At 41.0% G+C, this 18,336-nt stretch overlaps 1 protein-coding gene across 2 annotated transcripts in view; it reads left to right on the top strand.

Moving 5' to 3' along the window:
• Window positions 1-7,460: 7,460 nt before the first annotated feature.
• LOC115166143 (synapsin-2) overlaps window positions 7,461-18,336 on the top strand; it is a 39,799-nt gene continuing 28,923 nt past the window's right edge. Inside the window, exon 1 of one of the 2 annotated variants that reach the window (XM_029719877.1) lies at window positions 7,461-8,423. In XM_029719877.1, the coding sequence (XP_029575737.1) occupies window positions 8,071-8,423 (353 nt within the window). In that variant the 5' untranslated portion in view covers window positions 7,461-8,070. Of the gene's footprint in view, window positions 8,424-11,092; window positions 11,181-18,336 lie in introns of those variants that run through there. The other variant, XM_029719879.1, reaches the window with a different exon arrangement.

Raw genomic sequence — 18,336 nt, 5'->3', positions numbered from 1 at the left:
TTGAACGGCGACAGTCCGGTGGACGAGATCGGCAGTGTGTTGTGAGCATACTCCGCCCAGTTGCTGGCCTGTGAGGAGACGAGACAGCGGTTGGCCACTCCGTTTGCCCAATCGACTGTGGGTGGAACCCTGAGGAGAGACTCACCGATGTCCCCAACAGGGAGCAGAAGGCTTACCAATACCGTGCGACGAACTGGGGCCCACGATCCGAGACAATGTCCTGGGGAAGTCTGTGTAGTCGAAAGACATGGGTAATCATAAGATCAGCGGTCTCCTTTGCTGAGGGCAACTTGTGTAAGGCAATGAAATGGGCTGCCTTGAAGAACCGATCAACGACCACCAGGATAGTGGTAAACCCTTGGGATGAAGGTAACCCTGTGATAAAATCTACGGACAGGTGGGACTTGGGATACATGGAACTCACACTTCTCAATCTTGACGTATAGTTGACTCTGCAGGAGGCATCTCAGGACTTGGTGGCCATGCAGGATGTTTTCCAGAAGGGTCTTGGAGAAGATCAGGACGTCGTCAAGGTAAAAAAGACGAACAGATTCAACATATCCCTAAGAGTGTCATTGACCAATGCTTGGACGACTGCCGGTGAGTTTGATCATCTGAATGTCATGACTAAATACTCATAGTGGCCACTAGGGGGTATTAAAGACAGTTTTCCATTCATTTCCCTCCCTGATTCTCACCAGACTGTAAGTGTTGCGGTGGTCCAGTTTGGTGAAGAATTGGGCCCCCTGGGCCAGCTCCAAGGCGGCGGACATCAGGGGTAGGTAACAGTTCTTAATCGTGATCCTGTTCAGCCCTCGGTAGTCGATACAGGGATGCAGTCCTCCATCCTTATCTCCCACAAAGAAGAAACCTGCATCAGCTTGGGATGTTGATGAGCGAATCAAACCTGCCTCCAGTGACTCCCGGATGTAATTGTCCATGACTGCAGCTTCAGGGATTGAGAGGGAATAAAAAGGGTCACAGTAACACTGGGAAAACAATAACCACTAAGTCTCAAAAACTCACTCAGGAGACAAACAGAAAACACACCTCTTTTAACAGGGAAATCATAATGAGTAAATAGAACACATCTGAGTGTCGTTAACCTCTAGGACAGTCTCTGCCGCCCTCTGGTGACAGGTGAAACCATGACATAATCATCGCTTGCGATACAGTTTTAGAAACATATGGAACTCATCTTTCATATCAGCGAGGAATATTCTTTCAAATAACAAATATACACTTAATGTAGCAGGTTTTCACAGATCCATATGGCTGTGTGCCTCCAGCCGACAAATTGGACTTCTGCTACACTTCCTCCCCAGTTACGCTTCTTTCGAGCGAGCTAGATAATTAATTAGAACAGGTGGTCGCCTCTATCGTCCGTCTGTCTTCCATAAACAAGAGCTGTAACATGGAGATATGGCTGTGTGGGACTGCTATCCCTAACCCTATTTAGCGTTTGTGAATGGGCTACCCCACCACTAGCTTTCTGGGGGTCTGAAAAGCAACTAGCTAACAAATTGAAAATAACAACAAGGCCAAAATGTCTCACATTTTGGAAATGCTGTTTTAAAATATTGTGAAATTTCCTATTTTGAGTGTTTACAGTGGATATTGAGCACATATTTGACTTATCTCTGATGTAGGAAGTTCATGTAATTGTTTTAAATGTTTCAGACAGTGGGCCCGGATTGGAAAAAAATTGAGAACAGCAGAGAAAGCAGCCTAGCACATAGCAAGGAAATACTCTCTGGAAGGAAAACAATCATGAGAGGAACCAGACTCATGGGGGTCTGCATTATGAATGGTATGCAGCTCATTATCTAAAATCTTATGAATATGGGATCCTTGCCACTGAAGGCCTAAGGGTCATTAGGCCATATGATATGATGTGTTTAACTCATAGAGATACTGCATCATGATGGATTATGTTTTTATGAGCGTGGTTTAAATGAAGACATAACTATAATGTAGAAGCCTTAACCCAACACCTAGCAAAGAGGTTTGGACCGCTTGGTGTACCTTTTAAGGTTTTGGCTTGACAGTCACTGGACCAGGACCCCCTCCCCATCCCCAATGTAGGCAATGTGTTTATTGCGCTGTGATTAGGGATGATCAAAATATTATACTGTCATTTACTAGTGTTGTTTGCAGAATTATCTACCCTCGCATTAACCACTGTTGTGCTCCTTCTCATTAAGACTTGTGTCCTTCCTTTCTGGCTAAATCAGGCCTGACTACACTTACAATCCACCATCTCTACACCCTACCTGAGATAATAGCAGATTTCTAACCCCAGTTTCCATGGAGATACATTTTCTGCCACTAGTTACAATGTGTTCTACACTCTGTGCAGCCTAGAGCTGTGGTGGAGCAGCATGACATTTAATAACATTACCTGAAGGAAAGAGCACCTCTTAGGTCAACGTATGAGAATGTGAAATTAGTTATTCACATAGAGTTGCTCCTTATGTGGTCATCATGTTCTTTGGCTTTTTTAGTGCCTTCAACACCATCCAGCCCCATCTTCTAACCCGCAAACTCCAGGTCATGCAGTTACATCCTTCCACCATCACCTGGATAATGGACTACCTCACTGACAGGCTGCAGTGGGTCGTCAGACTACAGAATCACTCGGTCTCAGACACCATCATCACTAACACAGGCGCACCACAGGAGATGGTTTTGTCACCAGTCCTCTTCACTCTCTACAGACTGCCGGCACTCCCAAGCCACCTGTCACCTACAAAAGTTTTCACACAATTCAGCCATTGTAGGCTGCATCACGAAGGATGATGGCACCACATTTCAGGGAGGAAACATCCTAATTTGTGGCATGGGGCAACCAAAACCAACTAGAGCTGAATGCGTCTAAAACCAAAGAGCTGGCGAGCGCATCTCCTGTGGTCATCAATGAGGACACTGTGGAAAGGTTGGGCTCGTGCAAATACCTCGGGGTGGTGATTGACGATAAGCTCCACTTGAAAGAGAACACCTCCATGGTTTTTAAAAAGGCTCAGCAAAGGCTATTATTTTTAAGGAAGCTCAGATGTCTGCAAAAAAAATGCTACAAATGTTTTTTAATAGGGTTGTGGCTATTGTCCTGTTTTACACTGTAAAACAGGGGGGGGGGGGTAACATCACTAGTGAGGATGCAAATAGGCATCAGTTAACTTTTCCAAAGCTAAGCTAGTTATCCATAGGATATAGTGTATTTGTCATTTTAGTGAATTATCGCTTGAACAAATGTGTGATGAACATGAATTACTACATTTGATGATGTGATTCGAAAAAAAGGAAGGGTATTCTCTTTATTTAATAATTAAAATGTCTGTACTTTTCTATTGAAAGGTAAATCACTTTAAAGGTCCAATGCATATATTTTTATCTCTTTATATAAAATAATTTCTGGTTAACTACTAAAGACATGCTCCAGAACTTTGGAAACTACTAAGTATTTTTTTTTAACCTCACGCTTTATAGGGCTGGATGTGCCAATGTGTAGTTCATACATGCATAATCTATGAGCAGAATTACGGTTTTACCTCAATTAGCCACGAAATCCCTAGTTTGAAAGCAACAGTTTTTCTGGAAGCATTTTACCTACATTTTCCCCCACGTGGGCCAGCCCCCTAGCAATTAGAGTTCAAACAATGAGCTTCGGCCCCTTGCCATTTGAGTGACAGTTAGCAAGAGGCATATCATGCACACAAAGCACAGCGAGAGAGAGAGCAATGACGTGGTTCACATATCTGCACATTCAGTGCTTTCAGAAAGTATTCCCTTGACTTATTCCACATTTTGTTGTGTTACAGCCTGAATTCAAAATGGATTAAATAAAATGAAAAATCTCACCCATCATGACAAAGTGAAAACATGATTTAGAACATTTTTGCAAATCTATTGAAAATGAAATACATAAATCACACCCCTGAGTCAATACTTTGTAGAAGCACCTTTGGCAGCGATTACAGCTGAGTCTTTCTAGGTAGGTCTCTAAGAGCTTTGAAAACATGGATTGTACAGTATTTATTTGCACATTGTTCTATTTAAAATTCTTCAAGCTCTGTCAAGTTGGTTGTTACTCATTGTTAGCCATTTTCAAGTCTTGACATAGATTTTCAAAGCCAATGTCGTCTTGGTAAGCAACTCCATTGTATATTTGGCCTTGTGTTTTAGGTTATTGTCCTGCTGAAAGGTGAATTTGTCTCCCAGTGTTTTTTGGAACGCATACTGAACCAGGTTTTCCACTGGGATGTTTCTTGAGCTTAGCTCTATTCTGTTTCTTTTTCTCCTAAAAAAAATCCATAGTCCTGGCCCATGACAATCATACCCATAACAGGATGCAGCCACCACCACGCTTGAAAATAAGAGTGGTACTCAGTTGTGTAGAATCTGTCCCAAACATAACGCTTTGTATTCGGTTTTACTTTTGTGCCTTATTGCAAACAGGATTAATGTTTTGGAATATTTGTATTCTGTACAGGCTTCCATCCTTCTTTCCACTCTGTCATTTAGGTTAATATTGTAGAGACACTACAATGTTGTTGATCCATCCTCAGTTTTCTCCAATCACAGCCATTAAACTATTTTAAAGTCACCATTGGCCTCATGGTGAAATCCCTGAGCGGTTTCCTTCATCTCCAGCAACTGAGTTAGGAAGGACAACTGTATATCTGTAGTGACTGGGTGTATTGATACACCATCCAAAGTGTAATTAATAACTTCACCATGCTCAAAGGGATATTCAATGTCTGCTTTTTAAATTTGTACCCATCTACCACTAGGTGCCCTTCTTTGTGAGGCATTGCAAAACCTCCCTGGTCTTTGTGGTTGAATCTGTGTTTGAAATTCACTGCTTAACTGAGGGACCATACAGATAATTGTATGTGTTGGGTACAGAGATGAGGCAGTCATTCAAAAATCATGTTAAACACTATTATTGCACACAGAGTGAGTCCATGCAACTTATTATGTGACTTGTTAAGCACATACTTTACTGAACATATTTAGGCTTGCATTACAAAGGGGTTGAATATTGACTCAAGACATTTCAACTTTTCATTTTGAATTCATTTGTTACATTTTTTTTTATTTTAAAACATAATTCCACTTTGGCATTATGGGGTATTGTGTGTAAGCCAGTGACAAAAAAATCTAAATGTAATACATTTTTAACTCAGGCTGTAACACAACAAAATGTGGAAATAGTCAAGGTTTGTGAATACTTTCTGAAGGCACTGTGTGTGATTTTTTTGGGCCTTGTCACAATACATAAAATATTAAAATAAGATGATTTTAAAATGTAAAAAATTGAATGGCAAAACTGTTAAATATTATCCTAAATATAAACCATCTATTTAGTGAATATCACTGGTGTTAAATATGAGGGTTTCGGTATTAAATATAATGTATATTTTTTTACACTTTTATTTATTTTATTCACTGTCAATATGCCTTTATTGTAAATGTTTTGACGCCAAACTGGTGGCAGTTGTGAAATCAGTAAATATACTGAACAAAAATATAAACGCAACATGCAACAATTTCAACAATTTTACCAGGTTACAGTTCATATAAGGAAATCAGTCAATTGAAATATATTCATTATGCCCTAATCTATGGATTTCACATGACTGGGCATACTTGGGGGCCAGGACCAGCCAATAAGAATTTGTTTTTTTTTCTGCACAAAAGGGCTTTATTACAGACAGAAATACTCTTCAGTTTCATCAGCTGTCCAGGTGGCTGGTCTCAGTCGATCTCGCAGGTGAAGAAGCCGGATGTAGAGGTCATGGTCTGGTCTGTGGTTGTGAGGCCGGTTGGACATACTGCCAAATTCTCTGTTGCATCTGTTGCATTGTGTTGTGTGGCAAAACTGCACATTTTACAGTGGCCTTTCATTGTCCCCAGTACAAGGTGCACCTGTGTAAGGAGTCAATTTCTTGATATGCCACACCTGTCTGGTGGATGGATTATCTTGGCAAAGGAAACAAATTTGTGCACAACATTTTAGAGAAATAACCTTTTTGTGCTTATGGAACATTTCTGGGATCTTTATTTCCAGCTTATGAAACATAGGACCAACACGTTACATGTTGCATTTATATTTTTGTTCAGTATAGTTGCAAGAGTTGCAGAGTTAATTGAAAATAATGCCCTTGTTGCTTAGTTGCTTTTTTCATTAATTAGGCTATTTTCCCTTGAACCACTAGAAACTCATGGACAATATAGACACAGATATAATAATTCATACTATATATGAATACATTTTTTGAAGTTATTGAAGTATAAATTACCAAAGTTACCATAGATTGCCATAGATACCTGTTAATTACAAAAATTACCAAAGATTCCAGCAGCTTCGGTAAATTACCAGTAGCTTTGTAACCCTAGTTCTGAGTGGCGACGGGAAAACTGAAAATTGGCAGAGAGGTTTGGAACTCTCTTTCTTATTGGTCTGTTAACTAATTTACTGCCTGGTGATGTCTGTCACCAGGCAAGCCAAAACTCTATCCCATCAAAACAGACTGAAATTTCAGGCGACCTTTTCAAATAGCTCTTACTCTAAAAGGGCCTTATCATACTTTTCACAATTTCACAGTATTATTCCAACCTTATTTCAACCTACACATGAAAATCGCATTTTTGTGCCAGATAGAACCTTATTACTGAACCCAGATTGACATTTCAGAACTATAAGGTTCTATCTGCAATTGCACCCCCCTAAAAAAAACGGATTTACAAATGTCTCCGGATTTTGATACTCTGCACTTTAGGTAGGTCTATCTTTCAAATAAGAATTCATTACAAAACAGTTCTGAGATCTGAAAACTTCGATGCTCAATAACTCAGATCTATTCTTTGCGCAGATAAAACCTTATCCCAAGGTCCCAAGGTCACGATAGGCTACCGGCAAATACATAGGCATTTTTTATTGGAATCTGACATTTGAGCCTTTTTACTTTTTGTATGCAAACCATTATCATTTTTTTTGTAGCTTTTCCTAAACACTATTACAAATTCTACCCTAAATATTATACAGTGCTGTAGTCAATTGTCTACTATTTGACCTACTCATTTATATTTTATTCCACCATCAAAGCCATAGAAATGACTGTATGAGCCTATATGAAAAATGTATTAGATAGCATGGCATTATGGGAATTAATCTATTTGCAGCAGGAGCAAAGCTCCCCAATCATACATTATGCAGACCTCCACACACCCACATTATATAACAAATCATGCTGGTCATGTGCAATGGTAAAGATATGTCAATATTTACCAAAAATGTACTGTGTTTAAATTTAAAACAACTCTAAATCCACTTGGATGAATCCGAATGGCTGCATGGGGACTTTCCTCAGCTAAATCGGCTGTTTGATGATGAAGGATAAATCCATCACGTGACAACGTAAAGGAAGGGGTTTTAACAGCATGCACCATTGTCCACACCGACACCAGACCAAACAGCCATTTTCTCTCTACATCCTCAAAGCTGTATTAGGCACAGGCAGCTAAGGACCGGGAGGCAACATAAGGAGAGAGAAGGGTGCAGTCTGTATTGGAGGTTTCCTCTATATTACTACCCCAGGCATTTCCATTGGAAACCCCTCTTCCCCCCTTTTTTTTGCAGAAGTACGAAAAGATGTAACGCCTGTGAGGCAGTAAAGAATGGGGGAGGGGTAGAGGAGGCAGGCACGCATACGATACGAGTGAGTGGGAGTAGGGAGGAGAGAGTGGAGGAGGGGTGGAGAGTGTGAGCATCTTTTGCAGTCGTTCAGGCTGGCAGAGAGGCAGGTGATTGGCTGAGGGGAAGAATAGCGTCACGGCCACAGTGAGGGGAGCTCTGAGGATGCACGGCTGAGCTAGGAGGAAACACATTACATTCACTGGGAGTTTGCATGGAGAAGAGCTGAGCCTTTAACCAGCTGCACACTGGGAAGTGGCATCTTCTGCAAATTAATCCGACCCTCAGGTGACATCGTCTGGACTCGACCATCCCCTTAAGGACTCTTCATATACAGCCGTTGTTGATCCGTCTGCTCTAACAGCCCTCCAGCTATGAACTACCTGCGCCGGCGTCTCTCTGACAGCACCTTCATCTCCAACCTGCCCAATGGCTACATGACGGACCTCCAGAGGCCTGATCCTGCTCAGCCGCCTCCCCCAGCTACAGCAGCCCCACCCAAATCTCCCACGGTGGGGTCGACGCCGTCCGTCACCTCCCCCACCCCCTCCCCAGCCCCGGAGAGGAAACCCCAGCCGTCCCAGTCCAGCGGGGCAGGCTTCTTCAGCTCCATAACCAACGTAGTCAAGCAGACTGCTGCCTCAGCAGGACTGGTGGAGCAGTCCACGGTCACGACACCCAAGAAGTTCAAGATCCTCCTGGTCATCGATGAACCACAGCAGGAATGGTGAGCAACATGCTGTGTCTTGCTGTAGAAAGATGTGATGTGAAGATGTGAATTATTAATGTGTTGATGTATATGCTGTTTGTGTTTTGTGTTTTGTAACACCGAAGCTGTCCTTTTGGCCAGGTCACTGTTGTAAAATAGATATTCTGCTGAGGTTCCTTTTTAAAAAGAGGAGCTCTTAGTTGGACCTAGCTTATGGTAAAGTAAAGGTTCAAACAACCTGTCAGCCAACAGGTCTGTTGTCCATCAAACTCTGCAGGTCAGATTTGATCAGGGTACTTGCATGGGTCGTCTGATGCCAGTGCATGTCTATCTAATGACAAAAAACAGATGCAGTGCTCAGGAGGAGAGGAGGAAACAAGGTCCACTGACTGACTCACCATCTTAATGATATTACAGTACCGGGAAGTCTTTTTATGGCTTGCCTCACCCATATACTGTGGTTCCTGCAGTAATTGAAAAGCTTCGTTGCTTTATGCCCCCTTTGACATGACATTTTTCTAAATTACAGATTGGCCTTGCAGCAGGACGAAAATCCAATATATTTTGAGGAGTTGTTGTTTTTAATCTCAATCATTGGTTTGACTTGGTATTCCAAGAAACCAGTGTGCATTCTGCTGCTATTTTGTATATTAGGTCAGTTTCCTGCAACCACCTGTGAGTGTGCGCAAGATATAAACCAATTTAATTGATTAGTCTGATCAACCCAGTGAACTCCAACATGGATTTGCATCATTGTGGAGAAAGCCAAATCCATGAATATTCAACAACTGGTGAGTGCATGGGAAATGCGTTTGTGTTTTCTCTATTAAGTAAAGACTGCAGTGATATCCAGTCATCAATGAGGTTTCCCTTTCCCACAGACATGGCATCGTTATAGGATGCATTCATGGAAAACACAAATGATACATAGGCTAGGAGTAGCACTTAAAACATTGAGTGGAAAAGGAGATGTGTGCTCTGCATTACAATGTTAGTTCAGACAGACTCCTCTCTCTAATGCTGTGTGTTGAGGGGAGGAGGCAGATCGAGATCTACTTTAAATCAAGCCTCTTTTTCTAATGCTCTGCATAATTTAAGGCAACTGCAGTGTCGTGAGTGAAAAAGTTGACTTATGGTTGATTCCTCTTGAAACTAGAACAAAAAAATGCTTACATTTGATTACAAAATGTAATCCATAGAAGGGTTCTTTTGGAGGAAGGACTGTTGAAATATTTTACATTTTTATCTTAAAGCATAATTGAGAAATAGTTAATTGAAGTTGGAATATTTGTGACATTTTGGCCTTACCCAGGCCTCCTTTAAGACTCCATCATGTTTCATCTGTAGGTGCTACAAACCAAAAATTGGTGTCATAGGAAGCTTTACCAGTTTGGCAAATTTGTCTATATAGTTGCACATAATATGGGTATATCAAAGTTCCAGAGTTGGATCTCTGCTTGGGGGATCACCCTTATGATATATTAAAAACAAATAATTACATTTTAAGTGAGAAGTAGGTATTGGTCCCGAAAAAGAAAGGACGTTTACATGAGCACCAATGCCTACTCCACCCATGCTCTACCAAGGTTTTCCAGCACACAACTTTGACTTACTACAGTAGCTATGTTGATATATTGTACTTCAAACAATGTCTATGCAGGTTGCATAGGATTCAAACCTTCTCAAACAGCCTAATTCACACTCTTCAATGGAATAACGGACTTTACCGTGTCCTGCTATTAAAATTATGTATGCAGTGCTTTCAGAAAGTATCCATATCCCTTGACGTATTCCACATTTTCTTGTGTTACAGCCTGGGGAGGGGGTTATGCAAGAACCAATGGGTTGCAGGAACGCCCCAAATTGCAGTCCGCAATCACACACTATTAGCAAACGCACACAGTAGTACACACCCCACAGCCCCAGTCCATTGCCACTCAACAATGCTATTTTAAGAGCAACCTAATAATTGAAAATAAGCACACATCGTGCGTGCGTATGCGGGCTGGTGTGTGTGTGTTGGGACTGGGAGGAGGTGTCAAAACTATACACGAAAGAGAATGCTAAAATGTCTCATCCGAGAAGCGAACCCAGGACCTTCGTATTGGTCGTCACTAGTTACCACTGCCACAAAGTCATACATCCCGTCTATTTATACCATTTCGCTTCTTAAAATCTGATTTGAAACCTAACCCTAACCTCAACCCTAATGGTAACCACACTGCTAACCTTGTGCCCAACCCTAACCTTAAATTAAGACATATTTTTACGATATAGACCATTTTACTTTGTGGCTGTGGTAACTAGTGGAAGCCCATCAGATTCCATGGCAGTGACATTAACGCTTACACTATGAACCCTCTCGTGAATGCATTCTCTTGACCCAATTTAAATGGACAGTCTGGTCATGATGGGACGTTTTTGTTGTTGTTTATTCACTCAGTACTGATTGAACGTTTATTTATTCAGTACTGATTGAACATTTATTTTTTGTCTTACTTGGTTATAACAAAAAGAGCTGACAGTCACATAGCTAACCAAGTTAGCAAGCATGGCGTTTTCTTTTGACTGTGCAAAGGTCATGCAAGCAAGCAATGATGTTGGCGGTGTTCCACCTGGGTGCACCCACACCCCCTGGCTACTTTGTACTTGGATGGCGACTTCAGGTTTTCGGGAATACATTGAAAAGTAACTTGACACTGTGTTAATCAGTCAGCGCAAATTTTAACTAATGACAAGAAGAACAAGAGGAAGCGTACTGAATCAATGCATAAGGTAAGGGCTGTATTGTTAGCCAGCTACATTGCAAAGCAAGACATATTGACTAGTGCATGAGTAACGCTAGCTAATGTTTAACACCAAGCTAAAGTTGGTTTTATATTCACACATTTGGACATTCCTCAGACATTCATCAGACTTTTAACAGACATTCACTAAAAGCCATTTAAAATTGTAAAATTCAATAACTAGCTCATTGATTGTCACAGAAACATAAAAATAGATATGGTTTATTCTATAAATGTCTAGCGTACTTTTACAATGTTTAAAAAAAAATCCCGTTTTGATTTGATGGAAATACATAAAATCTTAAAAATGCAATTTAAAGCTGTATAAATCAATAACTAATTCCCCGTTTGTCACAGAATATGATTTATTCTATAAATGTCTAGCATACTTTTACAACCTTTGTTTTGAATACAAATTCCAGTTTAAGTCAAGGGTTTAGCTATCTTGGAATTAAGAACATTTCCAATAACTTTATTTTAAAGAATCTAATTTATTCTTAACTTTTTGCTCAAGGAGAAGCATAAGAAATAGCGTAAAAACATTTCCAATAACCTTTTTAAGGAATAGCAACTTTGCTTAACTTTCTTCTTAAATCTATAGTTAAGGAAAAAATAGTAGGAAGAAATTTCTACTTAAGAAGGTTTTGTGAATCTGAACTCAGAGTCGTTAAGAACCTTTGGGTGGTTGTTCTTGGTGACTGGAATCACAGTAGACTGTTGGCTGAGTGATAACTTAAAGATTTAATTAAAGATAGGGCCTAACTCCTCTGCACAGGAGGTGAGCAGGCGGATACCTACAGTATGTTGTCAGGTCCGGGGCTTTTTCTGGGTTTGTTTCATCTAAAGACACTGCATTCATCAAAGGGAGTTTCGAGTGGATGTAAACCTGTCAATCACCAGCTCCGAGTCCAAATCCGTATCCTTAAGCTACAGTATGTCTCCGTGAGAGACAGAATACAGGCATCTCTGAATTCATGTTGAAACGAACATGGGCATGCAGTTCATCAGTTTTGTTCTTAACTGACTTGCATAGTTAAATAAAGGTTAAATAAATAAAAGGATAAAATGCATCAAGGTTTGGGTAGATTAAATCTGAGGGAAGAATGGCATTTGGGAGATTATTCCATTGGAGAAGAAACTCCCTGCTCTACTGGATTGGTGTTGAAAGATATTGATGACTTTGTGCCAGGTAAAACGGTGTCCACAATAAAAAAAAAAGACAGCTAACTCCATGTTCCTGAAAGAAATTAGGAGATGAGTTCAACACTGTGCTTTTTTTTTATCATTGCATTCGGTTATTTAAAACAGTGATCTAAAACTGAGCAAATACAAAATAACAAACAAACAGTCAAAGAAACACCTTTCTGCTGGTCGCTGCAAGAGCATGCAGACCTTGACTTTGCTCTTGTTACTTGGGTCCTCAGCTGATTCTCCTCAGACATACTGTATGTAGCTACGCTACATGACCAAAAGTATGTGGACACCTGCTCGTCAAACATCTCATTCCAAAATCATGGGCATTAGTATGGAGTTGGTCCCCCTTTGCTGTTATAACAGCCTCCCCTCTTCTGTGAAGGCTTTCCACTAGATGTTGGAACATTGCTGCGGGGACTTGCTTCCATTCAGCCACAAGAGCATTAGTGAGGTCGGGCACTGATGTTGGGCGATTAGGCCTGGCTCGCAGTCGACGTTCCAATTCATCCCAAAGGTGTTCGATGGGGTTAAGGTCAGGGCTTTGTGCAGACCAGTCAAGTTCTTCTACACCAATCTCGACAAATCATGGGTCTCACTTTGTGCACAGGAGCATTGTCATGCTGAAACAGGAAACGGCCTTCCCCAAACTGTTGTCACAAAGTTGGAAGCACAGAATCATCTAGAATGTCATTGTCTGCTGTAGTGTTAAGATTTCCCTTCACTGGAACTAAGGGGCCTATCCCGAACCATGAATAAGAGCCCCAGACCATTATTCCTCCTCCACCAAACTTTACAGTTGGCACTAGGCATTGAGGCAGGTTCCCTTCTCCTGGCATCCGCCAAACCCAGATTCGTCCGTCGGACTGTCAGATGGTGAAGCGTGATTTATCACTCCAGAGAATACGTTTCCACTGCTCCAGAGTCCAATGGTGGCGAGTTTTACACCACTCCAGCCGACTCTTGGCATTGGTGATCATAGGCTTGTGTACGGCTGCTCAGCCGTAGAAACCCATTTCATTAAGCTCCCGACGAACAGTTCTTGTGCTGATGTTGCTTCCGGAGGCAGTTTGGAACTTGGTAGTTTGTGTTGCAACTGAGGACAGACAATGTTTACATGCTACGCACTTCAGCACTCGGTGGTCCCATTCTGTGAGCTTGTGTGGCCTACTACTTCGCGGCTGAGCCGTTGTTGCTCCTAGATGTTTCCACTTCACAATAACAGCACTTGTAGTTTGACAAACTGACTTGTTGGAAAGGTGCCATCCTATGACGGTGCCACGTTGAAAGTCACTGAGCTCTTCAGTAAGGCCATTCTACTGCCAATCTTTGTCTATGGAGATTGCATGGCTGTGAGCTCAATTTTATACAACTGTCAGCAACGGGTGTGGCAGAAATAGACAAATCCACTCATTTGAAAGGGTGTCCACATACTTTTGTATACAGCCATGAGAAACAAGATTCTCTGGTCTGATATTACCAAGATTGAACTCTTCGGCCTGAATGGAAACCTGGCACCATCCCTACGGTGAAGCATGGTGGTGGTAGCATCATGCTGTGGGGATGTTTTTCAGCAGCAGGTACTGGGAGACTAGTCAGGATCAAGGGAAAGATGAACGGAGCAAAGTACAGAGAAATCCTGGTCCAGAGCACTCAGGACCTCAGACTGGGGTGAAGGTTCGCCTTCCAACAGGACAACAACCCTGAGTACACAGCCAAGAAAACGCAGGAGTGGCTTCGGGACAAGTCTCTGAATGTCCTTTAGGGACCCAGCCAGAGCCCGGACTTGAACCCGATTGAACATCTTCTTGAGAGACCGGAAAATAGCTGTGCAGCGACGCTACCCATCCAACCAGACAGAGTTTGAGAGGATCTGCAGAGAAGAATGGGAGAAACTTCTCAAATGCAGGTGTGCCAAGCTTGTAGCAAAAACCTATTTTTGCTTTGTCATTATGGGGTATTGTTTGTAGATTGATGAGGGAAAAAAATGATTTAATCAATTTCATGATAAGGCAACAAAATGTGTAACGTAACAAAATGTGGATAAAGTCAAGGGGTCTAAATACTTTCCGAATGGACTGTATATAGTGTATACACAGTAGGCTATGCAGATGCCAACTGTAGCCTGAGGGACATATCTGTGTTTGGATGACATGCTGCTTGATGGATAGTGGCTATTCAAGGTTGAGTCCTGTGTACGTGCATGATTCATCTCACCATGCAAAATGGATGCTACTACAATAACATGGGCAGAGTGGACACATTACATTTATTGGAATTTGGCATATTGCAGATGCATTTATTATATTGGTGTATATGTTAAATCAGTGCAAGCTCCTTTTAACAAAAATGACCACTATGCTTGCACTGCAGATAGGCTGTAGCCTAGGTCTAAGTAATGCTCGATATTTAAATTCAAGTCACGTTGCATCACAAGTGATTTAGCCCATTTAGGTAATCGGAACCCAGATCAATACTAAAAGGATCATACTCATGTCATTTGAAAGGATGCCATGTCTTTTGCCTCCACATAAAAGCAGACAGTCAGACGGCCTAAGAGGAAATAAAATCACTGTTTTCTTATAGTATACGTCAATGTATTGGCAATCATTGAATAATACCATATAATGCGAAACATCAAAAGTCTATCAAAAGGTCAACGGTTGTGGAAACATTGAAGACATCTGAGTAAATTGCATAACCTTTAAAACAACATTAAAAGCAAAAGTGTGTGTCAGTGTTGAAACCAGCAGGCCACATCAATACAAAACAGCTATTTTCTATTAGAGAAAACCTCAGTAATTTCTGGCTCCTAAACCTTTTCCAAAAACCCATAGCCATCAGCTGAAAGATCTGTGCAGCTCAGTATTGAAGCCTCCCTGTTTAATGTTTCAACCACTTAGCCACTAGAAAGACCTGCCGCTCAGTCTCAAAGCCTGCCTCAGGCCAAGCACCACATATATATTTAATGTGTCTACAATATGAGTCAGTTCTGAGGCCCTCTCTCATTTTACACTCTTTGGGATTGGTGACCAACACTGACTCAATCACTCATCCACGTCACGCCTGCTTCCGAATAGGGCAGCAACAAAGGCTCTCCATTTCTGTCTGTCTCTGACCATCTTCTCCACCATGTCCCATCTCTGCTGATGTTGTTGGAGCTCTGTCTCCACCTCTTATGTCTACCCTCTGTATTCCAATGAACAGCTATTCTTGGGATCGAGTCTCTGAACTCTTTCTCAGAACATGTCCAGTCCAATGTTTGATACAAGAACCAGGTTATCAGTGAAGTCAAGGTCTTCTAGAGTAGAATACAAGGTCCATAGATGCCTGATCTTATGTTGTTCGCCGCATGACCTAATCTATTGCCAGGTTGAAGAGTAAGGCTGACATAACACAACCTTGATCAACTCCAGACTTCACAGCAAAGCTTGTGTTGTTTGTTCCCACAGTTGCTGTAGAACTGTATTATGATGTTAACAACATGGGTGGGGATTCCATAAATTCGTAAGTTCTTCCATAGGCTTTCGTGGTGGATGCTGTCGAAAGCCTTCTAGAAGCAAATAAAGTTGATGTAGAGCTGCCGTTGCTACTCACTACATTGCTCAATGGTGCTCCCGAGCCCGAAGATATGGTCTGTACAGCTCCTTCATCCCCTAACACCCACTTGTTAGTTTCCTTTTGCGCTTTGTCTACAGCTGAAGACATTCGTTGTACGATAATCTTACAAAAGATCTTCCTGGGAACTGTGAAGTGTGCAATGCCCTTCCAGTTGTTGCAGTCAGGTAGTGTGACCTTCTTAGGTACCTGTATGATGACTCCTTTTCTCCTATCTGAAGGTATCTTTCCCTTCATCCAGATATCAGTGAAGAGTGGAAGAAGGATGTTTGCAGCCAAGACCGATTTTAGCTCTAGGTTATCAGAACCTGAAGCTTTCCCATTGTTTATGTATCAAACTTCTGGAGGTGCCACAGATTAGGTTAATGAATTTGTATACTATTCGTTGCTGGTTGCTTGCTGCTGCTTTTTCAGCTGTACTTGCCAGCTCCTCCAGGTAGACCCTTTTGTCTCTTCTTACTAGCCTTTTGACTCGTGTGTCGATTTTTCTGTACTGCTCCTCCAATTTCTTTTTCAGCCTTTGTAGTTTGGCATCTGTTGTTTTCTTTTTCAAACAACAATCAGTCAAACAGAAGGGGAGTCGGGAGTGTGAGGAGTAGGAGAGATATGGGAGTTTTGCCTCTGTCTGATTGCCCTATTGATTTTATCATTTTTATTTAACCTTTATTTAACTAGGCAATTGATTTTATCATTGAATCACTGGCCATCGTTAATCATTGGCCTTTTAGGTTGTGGTTGTATTTCATAAGGATTAGTTGTTTATGACAATAGGCCTTTACTCAGATGAGTGTAGAAATTAGCTTTTCTTTCAGTGCCCAATAACAAATCCTTATTAGAATGTCTGTGGTGGTGATTCATTGTTCATAAACGTTCCCGCTGTCACCTTGAGAAGGATAGGCCTAATTGCAGACATGATGTGATGAATGCATAATCACGTAATTATCTAATAGTCTGGGATACTGAAATACCAGATATTCTGTTTCAACAATAACAGTATTTAACCCATACAATGATTAGGTAGATATCCACTTCAGACAATACACAGTATCAGGCTATAACTTTTGTGTATCCTGTGTCTCCTGCATTTAGCACAGACACTGAAATGGAATCAGACAGGAATACTCCAGTCTCACTACCAACTGACAGACAAAAAGACTAGGCCATGAGCACTGGTAAACAGAAACCATTCTGAATTTTGAATGATACCAATGCACAATGTTTTTCTCACAATTTACACCTATTGTGTCTTTATTATTATGGTTGTGAATGTCGTCGCTGACAGTCCCTGTAACTTGGCAATATCACTACAGGCATTTAAGAAACATTTTCTCCCCTTCTCTCCTACTCAACTATTTGAATTAGCGGTTGCCAAGGAGCGCTAGACAGAGATGAAAACAGTGCTATAGGAATGTTCTGAAAGCATGATTAACCTGGAGAATAAATATCATACTAGTATAATGACCAAAGCTTGCCTCAGTGACAGTGATTATGACAAATCATCCCACCGCTATTGTGATTATATTTTTAACTAATGTAATGAAAACGCAATTAGAAGCAATTGCTCCCAGAATGGGTCAAATATTTCACTGTGTCAGTTCATTGTAAAAATGATATTTTTCTTTAAGTGGCGTAGTGATGGTGATATGCTAGCTTTTTGTGAATACGTCCTGACTTCTGCAGGTGTATGAGAGGACATGGTGTCAGTTCTGACATGACCCTCTCCCACTGCTGTTCCCATTGTCCACCACATACAGTACCAGTCAAAACTTGGTCACACTTACTCCTTCAAGGGTTTTTCTTTATTTTTACTATTTTCTACATTGTATAATAGTAGTGAAGACATCAAAACTATGAAATTGCACATATGGAATCATGTAGCGACCAAAAAGTGTTAAACAAATCAACATATATTTTAGATTTTTCAAAGTAACCAACCTTTGCCTTGACCAAGGCAAAAAAATATATAATTAACACTTTTTTGGTTACTACATGAATCCATATGTGTTATTTGATAGTTTTGATGTCTTCACTATTATTCTACAATGTCGAAAATAGTAAAAATAAAGTAGGTACTGTAGATTACACTGTCCTCTTAGCAGTGATCATGGCTTGAAGACTGACCCCAGGACTGTATATCTAATCAACCGTTTGACACTGCCACCCTCTAATGCCATTAGCCTATACATTAGCCTATACATTTACTGTGCAAAGTACAAATCTTTATGATATCAAACTCCTCTTTCCATATACAATGCAAATAACACTATGAAGTGTTATTTCCCTTGTCAAAATACATGATCTGCATCTGCATCCTATACATTTAGCATGACTCCACA

Source organism: Salmo trutta, chromosome 28 (genome assembly GCF_901001165.1).
Source record: "Salmo trutta chromosome 28, fSalTru1.1, whole genome shotgun sequence".
In the NCBI taxonomy this organism is placed as follows: Eukaryota; Metazoa; Chordata; class Actinopteri; order Salmoniformes; family Salmonidae; genus Salmo; species Salmo trutta.
Note: the sequence above shows the minus strand (reverse complement) of the source record. Positions and strands in the feature narration are given on the sequence as shown.